General features: G+C 41.7%; 1 protein-coding gene across 6 annotated transcripts in view; it reads right to left on the bottom strand.

Annotated features, from left to right (window-relative positions):
* Positions 1 to 17,200, bottom strand: part of LOC110495403 (immunoglobulin-like domain-containing receptor 2) — a 46,611-nt gene that overhangs the window by 23,560 nt on the left and 5,851 nt on the right. For all 6 annotated transcript variants that reach the window (XM_036951577.1, XM_036951578.1, XM_036951581.1 and 3 more), the window contains exon 2: positions 14,419 to 14,739. In XM_036951577.1, coding sequence (XP_036807472.1) covers positions 14,419 to 14,739 — 321 coding nt within the window. The remainder of the gene's footprint in view (positions 1 to 14,418; positions 14,740 to 17,200) is intronic.

Below are 17,200 nucleotides of genomic sequence, written 5' to 3'. Positions count from 1 at the left end.
CTATCAAACATCACTCTGTTAAACACCACTTTGTCAAACATCACTCTGTCAAACATCACTCTGTTAAACATCACTCTGTTAAACATCACTCTGTCAAACATCACTCTGTTAAACATCACTCTGTCAAACATCACTCTGTCAAACATCACTCTGTTAAACATCACTCTGTTAAACATCACTCTGTTAAACACCACTTTGTCAAACATCACTCTGTCAAACATCACTCTGTCAAACATCACTCTGTTAAACATCACTCTGTTAAACATCACTCTGTTAAACACCACTTTGTCAAACATCACTCTGTCAAACATCACTCTGTTAAACATCACTCTGTTAAACATCACTCTGTCAAACATCACTCTGTTAAACATCACTCTGTCAAACATCACTCTGTTAAACATCACTCTGTTAAACATCACTCTGTCAAACATCACTCTGTTAAACACCACTTTGTCAAACATCACTCTGTCAAACATCACTCTATCAAACATCACTCTGTTAAACATCACTCTGTCAAACATCACTCTGTTAAACATCACTCTGTTAAACATCACTCTGTCAAACATCACTCTGTTAAACATCACTCTGTCAAACATCACTCTGTTAAACATCACTCTGTTAAACATCACTCTGTCAAACATCACTCTATCAAACATCACTCTGTCAAACATCACTCTATCAAACATCACTCTATCAAACATCACTCTGTTAAACATCACTCTGTCAAACATCACTCTGTCAAACATCACTCTGTTAAACATCACTCTGTTAAACAGCACATCTAACACATCACTCTGTCAAACATCACTCTGTCAAACATCACTCTGTCAAACATCACTCTGTCAAACATCACTCTGTTAAACATCACTCTGTTAAATATCACTCTGTTAAACACCACTTTGTCAAACATCACTCTGTCAAACATCACTCTGTCAAACATCACTCTGTTAAACATCACTCTGTTAAACATCACTCTGTTAAACACCACTTTGTCAAACATCACTCTGTCAAACATCACTCTGTTAAACATCACTCTGTTAAACATCACGCTGTCAAACATCACTCTGTTAAACATCACTCTGTCAAACATCACTCTGTTAAACATCACTCTGTTAAACATCACTCTGTCAAACATCACTCTGTTAAACACCACTTTGTCAAACATCACTCTGTCAAACATCACTCTATCAAACATCACTCTGTTAAACATCACTCTGTCAAACATCACTCTGTTAAACATCACTCTGTTAAACATCACTCTGTCAAACATCACTCTGTTAAACATCACTCTGTCAAACATCACTCTGTTAAACATCACTCTGTTAAACATCACTCTGTCAAACATCACTCTATCAAACATCACTCTGTCAAACATCACTCTATCAAACATCACTCTATCAAACATCACTCTGTTAAACATCACTCTGTCAAACATCACTCTGTCAAACATCACTCTGTTAAACATCACTCTGTTAAACAGCACATCTAACACATCACTCTGTCAAACATCACTCTGTCAAACATCACTCTATCAAACATCACTCTGTTAAACATCATTCTGTCAAACATCACTCTATCAAACATCACTCTGTTAAACATCACTCTGTTAAACATCACTCTGTTAAACATCACTCTGTCAAACATCACTCTATCAAACATCACTCTGTTAAACATCATTCTGTCAAACATCACTCTATCAAACATCACTCTGTTAAACATCACTCTGTTAAACATCACTCTGTCAAACATCACTCTATCAAACATCACTCTGTTAAACATCATTCTGTTAAACATCACTCTGTCAAACATCACTCTGTTAAACATCACTGTCAAACATCACTCTGTTAAACATCACTCTGTTAAACATCACTCTGTTAAACATCACTTTGTCAAACATCACTCTGTTAAACATCACTCTGTCAAACATCACTCTGTCAAACATCACTCTGTTAAACAGCACATCTAACACATCACTCTGTCAAACATCACTCTGTTAAACACCACTCTGTCAAACATCACTCTGTTAAACATCACTTTGTCAAACATCATATCTAACACATCACTCTGTCAAACATCACTCTGTTAAACATCACTCTGTCAAACATCACTCTGTCAAACATCACTCTGTTAAACATCACTCTGTTAAACATCACTTTGTCAAACATCATATCTAACACATCACTCTGTCAAACATCACTCTGTTAAACTTCACTCTGTTAAACATCACTCTGTCAAACATCACTCTGTCAAACATCACTCTGTTAAACAGCACATCTAACACATCACTCTGTCAAACATCACTCTGTTAAACATCACTTTGTCAAACATCATATCTAACACATCACTCTGTCAAACATCACTCTGTTAAACATCACTCTGTCAAACATCACTCTGTCAAACATCACTCTGTTAAACATCACTTTGTCAAACATCACTCTGTTAAACATCACTCTGTCAAACATCACTCTGTCAAACATCACTCTGTTAAACATCACTCTATCAAACATCACTCTGTTAAACATAATTCTGTCAAACATCACTCTGTTAAACATCACTCTGTTAAACATCACTCTGTCAAACATCACTCTGTCAAACATCACTCTGTTAAACATCACTCTGTTAAACAGCACATCTAACACATCATTCTGTCAAACATCACTCTGTCAAACATCACTCTATCAAACATCACTCTGTTAAACATCATTCTGTCAAACATCACTCTATCAAACATCACTCTGTTAAACATCACTCTGTTAAACATCACTCTGTTAAACATCACTCTGTCAAACATCACTCTATCAAACATCACTCTGTTAAACATCATTCTGTCAAACATCACTCTATCAAACATCACTCTGTTAAACATCACTCTGTTAAACATCACTCTGTCAAACATCACTCTATCAAACATCACTCTGTTAAACATCATTCTGTTAAACATCACTCTGTCAAACATCACTCTGTTAAACATCACTGTCAAACATCACTCTGTTAAACATCACTCTGTTAAACATCACTCTGTTAAACATCACTTTGTCAAACATCACTCTGTTAAACATCACTCTGTCAAACATCACTCTGTCAAACATCACTCTGTTAAACAGCACATCTAACACATCACTCTGTCAAACATCACTCTGTTAAACACCACTCAGTCAAACATCACTCTGTTAAACATCACTTTGTCAAACATCATATCTAACACATCACTCTGTCAAACATCACTCTGTTAAACATCACTCTGTCAAACATCACTCTGTCAAACATCACTCTGTTAAACATCACTCTGTTAAACATCACTTTGTCAAACATCATATCTAACACATCACTCTGTCAAACATCACTCTGTTAAACATCACTCTGTTAAACATCACTCTGTCAAACATCACTCTGTCAAACATCACTCTGTTAAACAGCACATCTAACACATCACTCTGTCAAACATCACTCTGTTAAACATCACTTTGTCAAACATCATATCTAACACATCACTCTGTCAAACATCACTCTGTTAAACATCACTCTGTCAAACATCACTCTGTCAAACATCACTCTGTTAAACATCACTTTGTCAAACATCACTCTGTTAAACATCACTCTGTCAAACATCACTCTGTCAAACATCACTCTGTTAAACATCACTCTATCAAACATCACTCTGTTAAACATAATTCTGTCAAACATCACTCTGTTAAACATCACTCTGTCAAACATCACTCTGTTAAACATCACTCTGTTAAACATCACTCTGTCAAACATCACTCTGTTAAACATCACTCTGTCAAACATCACTCTGTCAAACATCACTCTGTTAAACATCACTCTGTTAAACATCACTCTGTTAAACACCACTTTGTCAAACATCACTCTGTCAAACATCACTCTGTCAAACATCACTCTGTTAAACATCACTCTGTTAAACATCACTCTGTTAAACACCACTTTGTCAAACATCACTCTGTCAAACATCACTCTGTTAAACATCACTCTGTTAAACATCACTCTGTCAAACATCACTCTGTTAAACATCACTCTGTCAAACATCACTCTGTTAAACATCACTCTGTTAAACATCACTCTGTCAAACATCACTCTGTTAAACACCACTTTGTCAAACATCACTCTGTCAAACATCACTCTATCAAACATCACTCTGTTAAACATCACTCTGTCAAACATCACTCTGTTAAACATCACTCTGTTAAACATCACTCTGTCAAACATCACTCTGTTAAACATCACTCTGTCAAACATCACTCTGTTAAACATCACTCTGTTAAACATCACTCTGTCAAACATCACTCTATCAAACATCACTCTGTCAAACATCACTCTATCAAACATCACTCTATCAAACATCACTCTGTTAAACATCACTCTGTCAAACATCACTCTGTCAAACATCACTCTGTTAAACATCACTCTATTAAACAGCACATCTAACACATCACTCTGTCAAACATCACTCTGTCAAACATCACTCTATCAAACATCACTCTGTTAAACATCATTCTGTCAAACATCACTCTATCAAACATCACTCTGTTAAACATCACTCTGTTAAACATCACTCTGTTAAACATCACTCTGTCAAACATCACTCTATCAAACATCACTCTGTTAAACATCATTCTGTCAAACATCACTCTATCAAACATCACTCTGTTAAACATCACTCTGTTAAACATCACTCTGTCAAACATCACTCTGTTAAACATCACTCTGTCAAACATCACTCTATCAAACATCACTCTGTTAAACATCATTCTGTTAAACATCACTCTGTCAAACATCACTCTGTTAAACATAACTGTCAAACATCACTCTGTTAAACATCACTCTGTTAAACATCACTCTGTTAAACATCACTTTGTCAAACATCACTCTGTTAAACATCACTCTGTCAAACATCACTCTGTCAAACATCACTCTGTTAAACAGCACATCTAACACATCACTCTGTCAAACATCACTCTGTTAAACACCACTCTGTCAAACATCACTCTGTTAAACATCACTTTGTCAAACATCATATCTAACACATCACTCTGTCAAACATCACTCTGTTAAACATCACTCTGTCAAACATCACTCTGTCAAACATCACTCTGTTAAACATCACTCTGTTAAACATCACTTTGTCAAACATCATATCTAACACATCACTCTGTCAAACATCACTCTGTTAAACATCACTCTGTTAAACATCACTCTGTCAAACATCACTCTGTCAAACATCACTCTGTTAAACAGCACATCTAACACATCACTCTGTCAAACATCACTCTGTTAAACATCACTTTGTCAAACATCATATCTAACACATCACTCTGTCAAACATCACTCTGTTAAACATCACTCTGTCAAACATCACTCTGTCAAACATCACTCTGTTAAACATCACTTTGTCAAACATCACTCTGTTAAACATCACTCTGTCAAACATCACTCTGTCAAACATCACTCTGTTAAACATCACTCTATCAAACATCACTCTGTTAAACATAATTCTGTCAAACATCACTCTGTTAAACATCACTCTGTTAAACATCACTCTGTCAAACATCACTCTGTCAAACATCACTCTGTTAAACAGCACATCTAACACATCACTCTGTCAAACATCACTCTGTTAAACATCACTCTGTCAAACATCACTCTGTCAAACATCACTCTGTTAAACAGCACATCTAACACATCACTCTGTCAAACATCACTCTGTTAAACATCACTCTGTCAAACATCACTCTGTCAAACATCACTCTGTTAAACAGCACATCTAACACATCACTCTGTCAAACATCCCTCTGTTAAACATCACTCTGTCAAACATCACTCTGTCAAACATCACTCTGTTAAACAGCACATCTAACACATCACTCTGTCAAACATCACTCTGTTAAACATCACTCTGTCAAACATCACTCTGTCAAACATCACTCTGTTAAACAGCACATCTAACACATCACTTTGTCAAACATCACTCTGTTAAACATCACTCTGTCAAACATCACTCTGTCAAACATCACTCTGTTAAACAGCACATCTAACACATCACTCTGTCAAACATCACTCTGTTAAACATCACATCTAACACATCACTCTGTTAAACATCACTCTGTCAAACATCACTCTGTTAAACATCACTCTGTCAAACATCACTCTGTTAAACATCACTCTGTCAAACATCACTCTGTTAAACAGCACATCTAACACATCACTCTGTCAAACATCACTCTGTTAAACACCACTCTGTTAAACATCACTCTGTTAAACATCACTCTGTCAAACATCACTCTGTTAAACATCACTTTGTCAAACATCATATCTAACACATCACTCTGTCAAACATCACTCTGTTAAACAGCACATCTAACACATCACTCTGTCAAACATCACTCTGTTAAACATCACATCTAACACATGACTCTGTTAAACATCACTCTGTCAAACATCACTCTGTCAAACATCACTCTGTTAAACATCACTTTGTCAAACTATCTTACAACATTCCTTAACTTCCCATGTGAAGTCTCAAATACGTCACCTCGGGTTTCAACTGAGAATATAAATATCAAGATCGTCAAGGACAACTGTCAAGGACATCAAGGACAACTGTTTTGGCCAGTTAGGGGGAGTAGGAGGGAACATTGTGTCTGACACAGTCCACGGAGGAGTTGTGATAAACAGTAAAGGAGGCGAGAGGTCGGGTGGACTCTGTGGAGGGAGTCTTTCAGCAGACCAGTCAGTCCATTGTGAGGCGGACATGTAAACAGACCTATTTAAGGGACAGGAAGAGACAAGCATGATGAACAGCCTTTCCTGTTGGGGGTCGGGCTGGAGGTGGGGATGTGGGTTAGGAGACTGCAAGTCTCAAATCCTATGGACAACCAGAAAATAGTTTTAATGGAGATCTATTAACATGCCACTGTATTGAACCCATTTGGTGCAGGTTATAATACTGCACTACACTTTATTATGGACAATAGGTGCAGTACATGTCACTGCATTCTGTATCAGGAAGACGTCTGGGCCTCTTTGAAGTCTCGTAGATCGACGCACTGCACTCTTCTTTTCCCTTCTGCATAAACCTCCGCTGTACCTTACCTCCATGTTAAACTTAAAGACGTATGAGATACCAGACCCGGTCTCAGGGAGGATCACTCTGCAGATCACTCTGGAGATCACTCTGGAGATCACTCTGCAGATCACTCTGGAGATCACTCTGGAGATCACTCTGCAGATCACTCTGGAGATCACTCTGCAGATCACTCTGGAGATCACTCTGCAGATCACTCTGCAGATCACTCTGCAGATCACTCTGCAGATCACTCTGCTGATCACTCTGCAGATCACTCTGGAGATCACTCTGCAGATCACTCTGGAGATCACTCTGCAGATCACTCTGCAGATCACTCTGGAGATCTCTCTGCAGATCACTCTGGAGATCACTCTGCAGATCACTCTGCAGATCACTCTGGAGATCACTCTGGAGATCACTCTGGAGATCACTCTGCAGATCACTCTGCAGATCACTCTGGAGATCACTCTGGAGATCACTCTGGAGATCACTCTGCAGATCACTCTGGAGATCACTCTGCAGATCACTCTGCAGATCACTCTGGAGATCTCTCTGCAGATCACTCTGGAGATCACTCTGCAGATCACTCTGCAGATCACTCTGGAGATCACTCTGGAGATCACTCTGGAGATCACTCTGGAGATCACTCTGCAGATCACTTAGCAAATCTGCTTTTAGTTGTTTTGCACCTTGTGGAATCATCTCCAAGGCTCTCTAAAAGTGGGTGAATTGGTTCCTCAAGGCTGATTAAATACATTTTTACTGAACAATGTGTTGGTTTTCTATGATGAATGTGTTTAACTTTTCATGTATTGATGTGAACATGATGTGTGTAGTGTATATTGATGTGTATAGTGTATATTGATGTGTATATTGATGTGTATAGTGTATATTGATGTGTATATTGATGTGTATAGTGTATATTGATGTGTATAGTGTGTATAGTGTATGTGTGTAGTGTATATTGATGTGTATATTGATGTGTATAGTGTATATTGATGTGTAAATTGATGTGTGTAGTGTATATTGATGTGTATAGTGTATATTGATGTGAACATGATGTGTATAGTGTATATTGTTGTGTGTAGTGTATATTGATGTGTATATTGATGTGTATAGTGTATATTGATGTGTATATTGTATAGTGATGTGTACATTGATGTGTGTAGTGTATATGTATGTGTATAGTGTATATTGATGTGTATATTGATGTGTATAGTGTATATTGATGTGTATAGTGTATATTGATGTGTATAGTGTATATTGGTGCGTATATTGATGTGTGTAGTGTATATTGATGTGTATATTGAAATGTATAGTGTATATTGATGTGTACATTGATGTGTGTAGTGTATATTGATGTGTATAGTGTATATTGATGTAAACATGATGTGTATAGTGTATATTGACGTGTATAGTGTATATTGATGTTTTTTGATGTGTGTAGTGTATATTGATGTGTATAGTGTATATTGATGTGTATATTGATGTGTATATTGATGTGTATATTGAGGTGTATAGTGTAAATTGATGTGTATATTGATGTGTACAGTGTATATTGATGTGTATATTGATGTGTATATTGATGTGTATAGTGTATATTGATGTGTATCTTGATGTGTATAGTGTATATTGATGTGTATAGTGTATATTGATGTGTATATTGATGTGTATAGTGTATATTGATGTGTATCTTGATGTGTATAGTGTATATTGATGTGTATAGTGTATATTGATGTGTATATTGACGTGTGTAGTGTATATTGATGTGTATAGTGTATATTGATATTGTATCTTGATGTGTATAGTGATGTGTATATTGAGGTGTATAGTGTAAATTGATGTGTATCTTGATGTGTATAGTGTATATTGATGTGTATCTTGATGTGTATAGTGTATATTGATGTGTATAGTGTATATTGGTGTGTATATTGATGTGTATAGTGTATATTGATGTGTATAGTGTATATTCATGTGTATAGTGTATATTCATGTGTATCTTGATGTGTATAGTGTATATTGATGTGTATATTGATGTGTATAGTGTATATTGATGTGTATATCCCCCCCCCCCCCCCCCCATCCCCTCCTCCATCCTTACTCCACAGATTCTTGGAACAGGGTAGGAAGTTCAATGTGTTTGAGCCCACTCCAGGGTTCACCAGAGGAGCCAAACCATTAAGGCTGACTTCACAGTGAACAGACAGAGAGAGAGAGCTCCTTTTGAAGTGCCCCACATCAGAGAGAGACAGATGAAGAGAGAGAACAGAGAGAGCTCCTTTTAAAGAGCCTCACATCAGAGAGAGACAGAGAGGGAAAGATGGAGAGAGAACAGAGAGAGAGAGAGAGAACAGAGAGAGAGAACAGAGAGAGAGAGAGAGAGAGAGAGAGAGAGAGAGAGAGAGAGAGAGACAGAGAGACAGAGAGAGAGAGGCAGGGAGAGAGAGAGAGAGAGAGAGACAGAGACAGAGACAGAGACAGAGACAGTGACAGAGAGCGAGAGAGAGAGAGAGAGAGAGAGAGAGAGAGAGAGAGAGAACAAGGTGTGAGGGAGAGAACAACATTAAAGCACAGCAATGTGGGAAAAAATCCTCTTTTGTCCATCTGGTCACAGGAGAAGAGAGGGTTGATTCTTATCCCTGATTTACAGCTCAATAAATCTGGAGTCCACTTGCAGGTCCATTCCTTTCCCTCTTTCCCCCCTCTCTCTCTCTGTCTCCCTCTCCGTCCCTCCCTCTCTCTCTCTCTGTCTCCCTCTCCGCCCCTCTCTCTACAGCTCTCTCTCTCTGTCTCCCTCTCCGCCCCTCTCTCTCTCTCTGCAGCACTCTCTCTCTGTCTCTCTGTCTCCCTCTCCGCCCCTCTCTCTCTCTCTGCAGCTCCCTCTCTCTCTCTCTCTCTCTGCAGCTCTCTCTCTCCACCCCTCTCTCTCTCTCTGCAGCTCTCTCTCTCTCTCTCTCTGTTTCCCTCTCCTGCCCTCTCTCTCTCTCTGTCTCCCTCTCCGCCTCTCTCTCTCTCTCTCTCTCCATCTTTCCCTGTCTCTCTCTCCTCTCCCTCTTACTCTATCCATCTCTATCTTTCTCTCTCGCTCTCTTTCCCTGTCTGCTCACCGATGAGTCTAAAGCGGCAATCAGAGTCCAAAACGTGTATGTGTACACACAGCAGTGTTCTAGAATGTCGGACCGTTGACTTTCATACTTTGAATTCTTAGCGTGGCTCAAGCAATTTCTCCAACTGTCAACACATTAAAACGCATAGAAGACGAGAACGTGGAGCCGCGTTGGCTGGGGATTGTGGGGAGGTGAGTGTTCGGGCTGAGCGTCCCCCACGTAGCTATGTCAAAATGGGATGCCGGACTATCACGTCTCTTCCTATTCATCACCCTGCCTGTCCTCCACAACACCCACTTAGTGTCTCTTCAGAGGACCTCACAACACGCATGTGGGTGGGTGCATGTCAACGTGTGTGTTATGGAATTGAGAAGAGAGGCAGCCTTGTGACCTGCCTGTGACCTCAACCACCTGTGACCTTTATCTACATGATCTTTATTTTGATCTGCTGGACCTGACCAGCCTCCCTGGACATCTAGTCCTCCTGATGTAATAGCATCATCAACAACACTAGTGACATGTCTTTTATCTAGAGGACCTGACCAGCCTCCCTGGACATCTAGTCCTCCTGATGTAATAACATCATCAACAACACTAGTGACATGTCTTTTATCTAGAGGATCTGACCAGCCTCCCTGGACATCTAGTCTTCCTGATGTAATAGCATCATCAACAACACTAGTGACATGTATTTTATCTATAGGACCTGACCAGCCTCCCTGGACATCTAGTCCTCCTGATGTAATAACATCATCAACAACACTAGTGACATGTCTTTTATCTAGAGGACCTGACCAGCCTCCCTGGACATCTAGTCCTCCTGATGTAATAGCATCATCAACAACACTAGTGACATGTCTTTTATCTAGAGGACCTGACCAGCCTCCCTGGACATATAGTCTTCCTGATGTAATAGCATCATCAACAACACTAGTGACATGTCTTCTATCTAGAGGACCTGACCAGCCTCCCTGGACATCTAGTCCTCCTGATGTAATAACATCATCAACAACACTAGTGACATGTCTTTTATCTAGAGGACCTGACCAGCCTCCCTGGACATCTAGTCCTCCTGATGTAATAGCATCATCAACAACACTAGTGACATGTATTTTATCTAGAGGACCTGACCAGCCTCCCTGGACATCTAGTCCTCCTGATGTAATAGCATCATCAACAACACTAATGACATGTCTTTTATCTAGAGGACCTGACCAGCCTCCCTGGACATCTAGTCTTCCTGATGTAATAGCATCATCAACAACACTAGTGACATGTCTTTTATCTAGAAGACCTGACCAGCCTCCCTGGACATATAGTCTTCCTGATGTAATAGCATCATCAACAACACTAGTGACATGTCTTTTATCTAGAGGACCTGACCAGCCTCCCTGGACATCTAGTCCTCCTGATGTAATAACATCATCAACAACACTAGTGACATGTCTTTTATCTAGAGGACCTGACCAGCCTCCCTGGACATCTAGTCTTCCTGATGTAATAGCATCATCAACAACACTAGTGACATGTCTTTTATCTAGAAGACCTGACCAGCCTCCCTGGACATATAGTCTTCCTGATGTAATAGCATCATCAACAACACTAGTGACATGTCTTTTATCTAGAGGACCTGACCAGCCTCCCTGGACATCTAGTCCTCCTGATGTAATAGCATCATCAACAACACTAGTGACATGTCTTTTATCTAGAGGACCTGACCAGCCTCCCTGGACATCTAGTCCTCCTGATGTAATAGCATCATCAACAACACTAGTGACATGTCTTTTATCTAGAGGACCTGACCAGCCTCCCTGGACATCTAGTCCTCCTGATGTAATAACATCATCAACAACACTAGTGACATGTCTTTTATCTAGAGGACCTGACCAGCCTCCCTGGACATCTAGTCTTCCTGATGTAATAGCATCATCAACAACACTAGTGACATGTCTTTTATCTAGAGGACCTGACCAGCCTCCCTGGACATCTAGTCCTCCTGATGTAATAACATCATCAACAACACTAGTGACATGTCTTTTATCTAGAGGACCTGACCAGCCTCCCTGGACATCTAGTCTTCCTGATGTAATAGCATCATCAACAACACTAGTGACATGTCTTTTATCTATAGGACCTGACCAGCCTCCCTGGACATCTAGTCCTCCTGATGTAATAACATCATCAACAACACTAGTGACATGTCTTTTATCTAGAGGACCTGACCAGCCTCCCTGGACATCTAGTCCTCCTGATGTAATAGCATCATCAACAACACTAGTGACATGTCTTTTATCTAGAGGACCTGACCAGCCTCCCTGGACATATAGTCTTCCTGATGTAATAGCATCATCAACAACACTAGTGACATGTCTTTTATCTAGAGGACCTGACCAGCCTCCCTGGACATCTAGTCCTCCTGATGTAATAACATCATCAACAACACTAGTGACATGTCTTTTATCTAGAGGACCTGACCAGCCTCCCTGGACATCTAGTCCTCCTGATGTAATAGCATCATCAACAACACTAGTGACATGTATTTTATCTAGAGGACCTGACCAGCCTCCCTGGACATCTAGTCCTCCTGATGTAATAGCATCATCAACAACACTAATGACATGTCTTTTATCTAGAGGACCTGACCAGCCTCCCTGGACATCTAGTCTTCCTGATGTAATAGCATCATCAACAACACTAGTGACATGTCTTTTATCTAGAAGACCTGACCAGCCTCCCTGGACATATAGTCTTCCTGATGTAATAGCATCATCAACAACACTAGTGACATGTATTTTATCTAGAGGACCTGACCAGCCTCCCTGGACATCTAGTCCTCCTGATGTAATAGCATCATCAACAACACTAGTGACATGTCTTTTATCTAGAGGACCTGACCAGCCTCCCTGGACATCTAGTCCTCCTGATGTAATAGCATCATCAACAACACTAGTGACATGTCTTTTATCTAGAGGACCTGACCAGCCTCCCTGGACATCTAGTCCTCCTGATGTAATAGCATCATCAACAAAACTAGTGACATGTCTTTTATCTAGAGGACCTGACCAGCCTCCCTGGACATCTAGTCCTCCTGATGTAATAACATCAACAACAACAGTAGTGACATGTCTTTTATCTAGAGGACCTGACCAGCCTCCCTGGACATCTAGTCCTCCTGATGTAATAACATCAACAACACCACTAGTGACATGTCTTTTATCTAGAGGACCTGACCAGCCTCCCTGGACATCTAGTCCTCCTGATGTAATAGCATCATCAACAACAGTAGTGACATGTATTTTATCTAGAGGACCTGACCAGCCTCCCTGGACATCTAGTCCTCCTGATGTAATAGCATCATCAACAACACTAATGACATGTCTTTTATCTAGAGGACCTGACCAGCCTCCCTGGACATCTAGTCTTCCTGATGTAATAGCATCATCAACAACACTAGTGACATGTCTTTTATCTAGAAGACCTGACCAGCCTCCCTGGACATATAGTCTTCCTGATGTAATAGCATCATCAACAACACTAGTGACATGTCTTTTATCTAGAGGACCTGACCAGCCTCCCTGGACATCTAGTCCTCCTGATGTAATAGCATCATCAACAACACTAGTGACATGTCTTTTATCTAGAGGACCTGACCAGCCTCCCTGGACATCTAGTCCTCCTGATGTAATAGCATCATCAACAACACTAGTGACATGTCTTTTATCTAGAGGACCTGACCAGCCTCCCTGGACATCTAGTCCTCCTGATGTAATAGCATCATCAACAACACTAGTGACATGTCTTTTATCTAGAGGACCTGACCAGCCTCCCTGGACATCTAGTCCTCCTGATGTAATAGCATCATCAACAACACTAGTGACATGTCTTTTATCTAGAGGACCTGACCAGCCTCCCTGGACATCTAGTCCTCCTGATGTAATAGCATCATCAACAACACTAGTGACATGTCTTTTATCTAGAAGACCTGACCAGCCTCCCTGGACATATAGTCTTCCTGATGTAATAGCATCATCAACAACAGTAGTGACATGTCTTTTATCTAGAGGACCTGACCAGCCTCCCTGGACATCTAGTCCTCCTGATGTAATAGCATCATCAACAACACTAGTGACATGTCTTTTATCTAGAGGACCTGACCAGCCTCCCTGGACATCTAGTCCTCCTGATGTAATAGCATCATCAACAACAGTAGTATTGAGTGCCATGTCTTACTGTTGATGATAGTAATATCTCTGCCCTTGTAGTGCTCGGCCAGGGTGATGGAGGATCCGGTGACGGAGGCCACCACGCGGACGGTGCGGCTAGAATCGGAGCAGTCTAGATGGGACGAGGAGCCCCGTACCCCCAGGCCCTCCGGGAAGCTGAAGGCGTCGCGGGTGCGGTCGCGGCAGTAAGACTTGTACCACCATTGGACCACAGGCGTCTGGGTGGACATGCTGGAGTATTGACACGGCAGGACCACCGACTGGAACAGCGTGGCATACTTCTTGTCTTCACGAGAGGAGACCTGGATGGCTGAGCTTGATGGGAGATCTGGTGGAGAGAGAGACAGACAGACAGACAGACAGACAGACAGACAGACAGACAGACAGACAGACAGACAGACAGACAGAGAGAGAGAGAGAGAGAGAGAGAGAGAGAGAGAGAGAGAGAGACAGACAGACAGACAGACAGACAGACAGACAGACAGAGAGACAGAGAGACAGACAGACAGACAGACAGACAGACAGACAGACAGACAGACAGACAGACAGACAGACAGACAGACAGACAGAGAGAGAGAGAGAGGAGTCACTAATTGCCATTTCAAGGAGATTACATCTTAGCACAAACAGATCTGGGACCTGACTAGCTGGCAGTGTCACTGTGAACTGACATATAGAGAGAAATCCCCAGATCAGCAGCGTGGCCCTGTCCGCCCTCCTACATTCACCACGAGACCAGCACTTCAGACCAACCGGTGATTACATCATCTAGTGAATGTTCACCTCCAGCCTCACAAAGCTCCTAAAACACAGTTAAATACAACCTTACTGTTACCATCAACGTGAAACAGAGCTAGAGTAGGCTCGTCTGACTGTAACGTCTGTCATCAGAAGGCATGGACCAAAACGCAGCGTGGTAAGTGTTCATGATTCTTTATTACTCAAAAACACTCCAACAAAATAACAAAGGGAAAAAACAAAACAGTTCTGTCAGGTGCAGACACTAAACAGAAAATAACTACCCACAAAACACAGGTGGGGAAAAAGGCTGCCTAAGTATGATTCCCAATCAGAGACAACGATAGACAGCTGCCTCTGATTGGGAACCACATTCGGCCAAACACAAAGAAATAGAAAACATAGAAATAAGGAAACTAGAATGCCCACCCTAGTCACACCCTGGCCTAAATAAAATAGAGAATAAAAGCCTCTCTAATACCAGGGCGTGACAGTACCCCCAAAGGTGCGGACTCCGGCCGCAAAACCTGCCTCTAAAGGGGAGGGTCCGGGTGGGCATCCCTCACGGCGGTGGCTCCGGTGCGGGATGTAGATCCCCCTCCGCCCGCAGATCCCTCCGCTGGGAGATCCTCGTCGTAGGAAACAGACCACCGATCATCGCCGGAGGCTCCGGACTGGGAACCATCGCTGCAGGCTCCGGACTGGGGACCGTCGCTGGAGGCTCCGGACTGGGGACCGTCGCTGGAGGCTCTGGACTGGGGACCGTCGCTGGAGGTCCGGACTGGGGACCGTCGCTGGAGGCTCCAGACTGGGGACCGTCGCTGCAGGCTCCGGACTGGGGACCGTCGCTGGAGGCTCCGGACTGGCGACCGTCGCTGGAGGCTCCGGACTGGGGACTGTCGCTGCAGGCTCCGGACTGGGGACCGTCGCTGGAGGTCCGGACTGGGGATCAACGCTGGAGGCTTCGTGCCATGGATCATCACTGGAGGCTTTGTACAGTGCCTTGCGAAAGTATTCGGCCCCCTTGAACTTTGCGACCTTTTGCCACATTTCAGGCTTCAAACATAAAGATATAAAACTGTATTTTTTTGTGAAGAATCAACAACAAGTGGGACACAATCATGAAGTGGAACGACATTTATTGGATATTTCAAACTTTTTTAACAAATCAAAAACTGAAAAATTGGGCGTGCAAAATTATTCAGCCCCTTTACTTTCAGTGCAGCAAACTCTCTCCAGAAGTTCAGTGAGGATCTCTGAATGATCCAATGTTGACCTGAATGACTAATGATGATAAATACAATCCACCTGTGTGTAATCAAGTCTCCGTATAAATGCACCTGCACTGTGATTGTCTCAGAGGTCCGTTAAAAGCGCAGAGAGCATCATGAAGAACAAGGAACACACCAGGCAGGTCCAAGATACTGTTGTGAAGAAGTTTAAAGCCGGATTTGGATACAAAAATATTTCCCAAGCTTTAAACATCCCAAGGAGCACTGTGCAAGCGATAATATTGAAGTGGAAGGAGTATCAGACCACTGCAAATCTACCAAGACCTGGCCGTCCCTCTAAACTTTCAGCTCAGACAAGGAGAAGACTGATCAGAGATGCAGCCAAGAGGCCCATGATCACTCTGGATGAACTGCAGAGATCTACAGCTGAGGTGGGAGACTCTGTCCATAGGACAACAATCAGTCGTATATTGCACAAATCTGGCCTTTATGGAAGAGTGGCAAGAAGAAAGACATTTCTTAAAGATATCCATAAAAAGTGTTGTTTAAAGTTTGCCACAAGCCACCTGGGAGACACACCAAACATGTGGAAGAAGGTGCTCTGGTCAGATGAAACCAAAATTGAACTTTTTGGCAACAATGCAAAACGTTATGTTTGGCGTAAAAGCAACACAGCTCATCAACCTGAACACACCATCACCACTGTCAAACATGGTGGTGGCAGCATCATGGTTTGGGCCTGCTTTTCTTCAGCAGGGACAGGGAAGATGGTTAAAATTGATGGGAAGATGGATGGAGCCAAATACAGGACCATTCTGG

This window comes from Oncorhynchus mykiss, chromosome 18 (genome assembly GCF_013265735.2).
Source record: "Oncorhynchus mykiss isolate Arlee chromosome 18, USDA_OmykA_1.1, whole genome shotgun sequence".
NCBI lineage: Eukaryota > Metazoa > Chordata > Actinopteri > Salmoniformes > Salmonidae > Oncorhynchus > Oncorhynchus mykiss.
The sequence above is the reverse complement of the archived record's forward strand: the minus strand, read 5'-3'. Positions and strand labels throughout refer to the sequence as shown.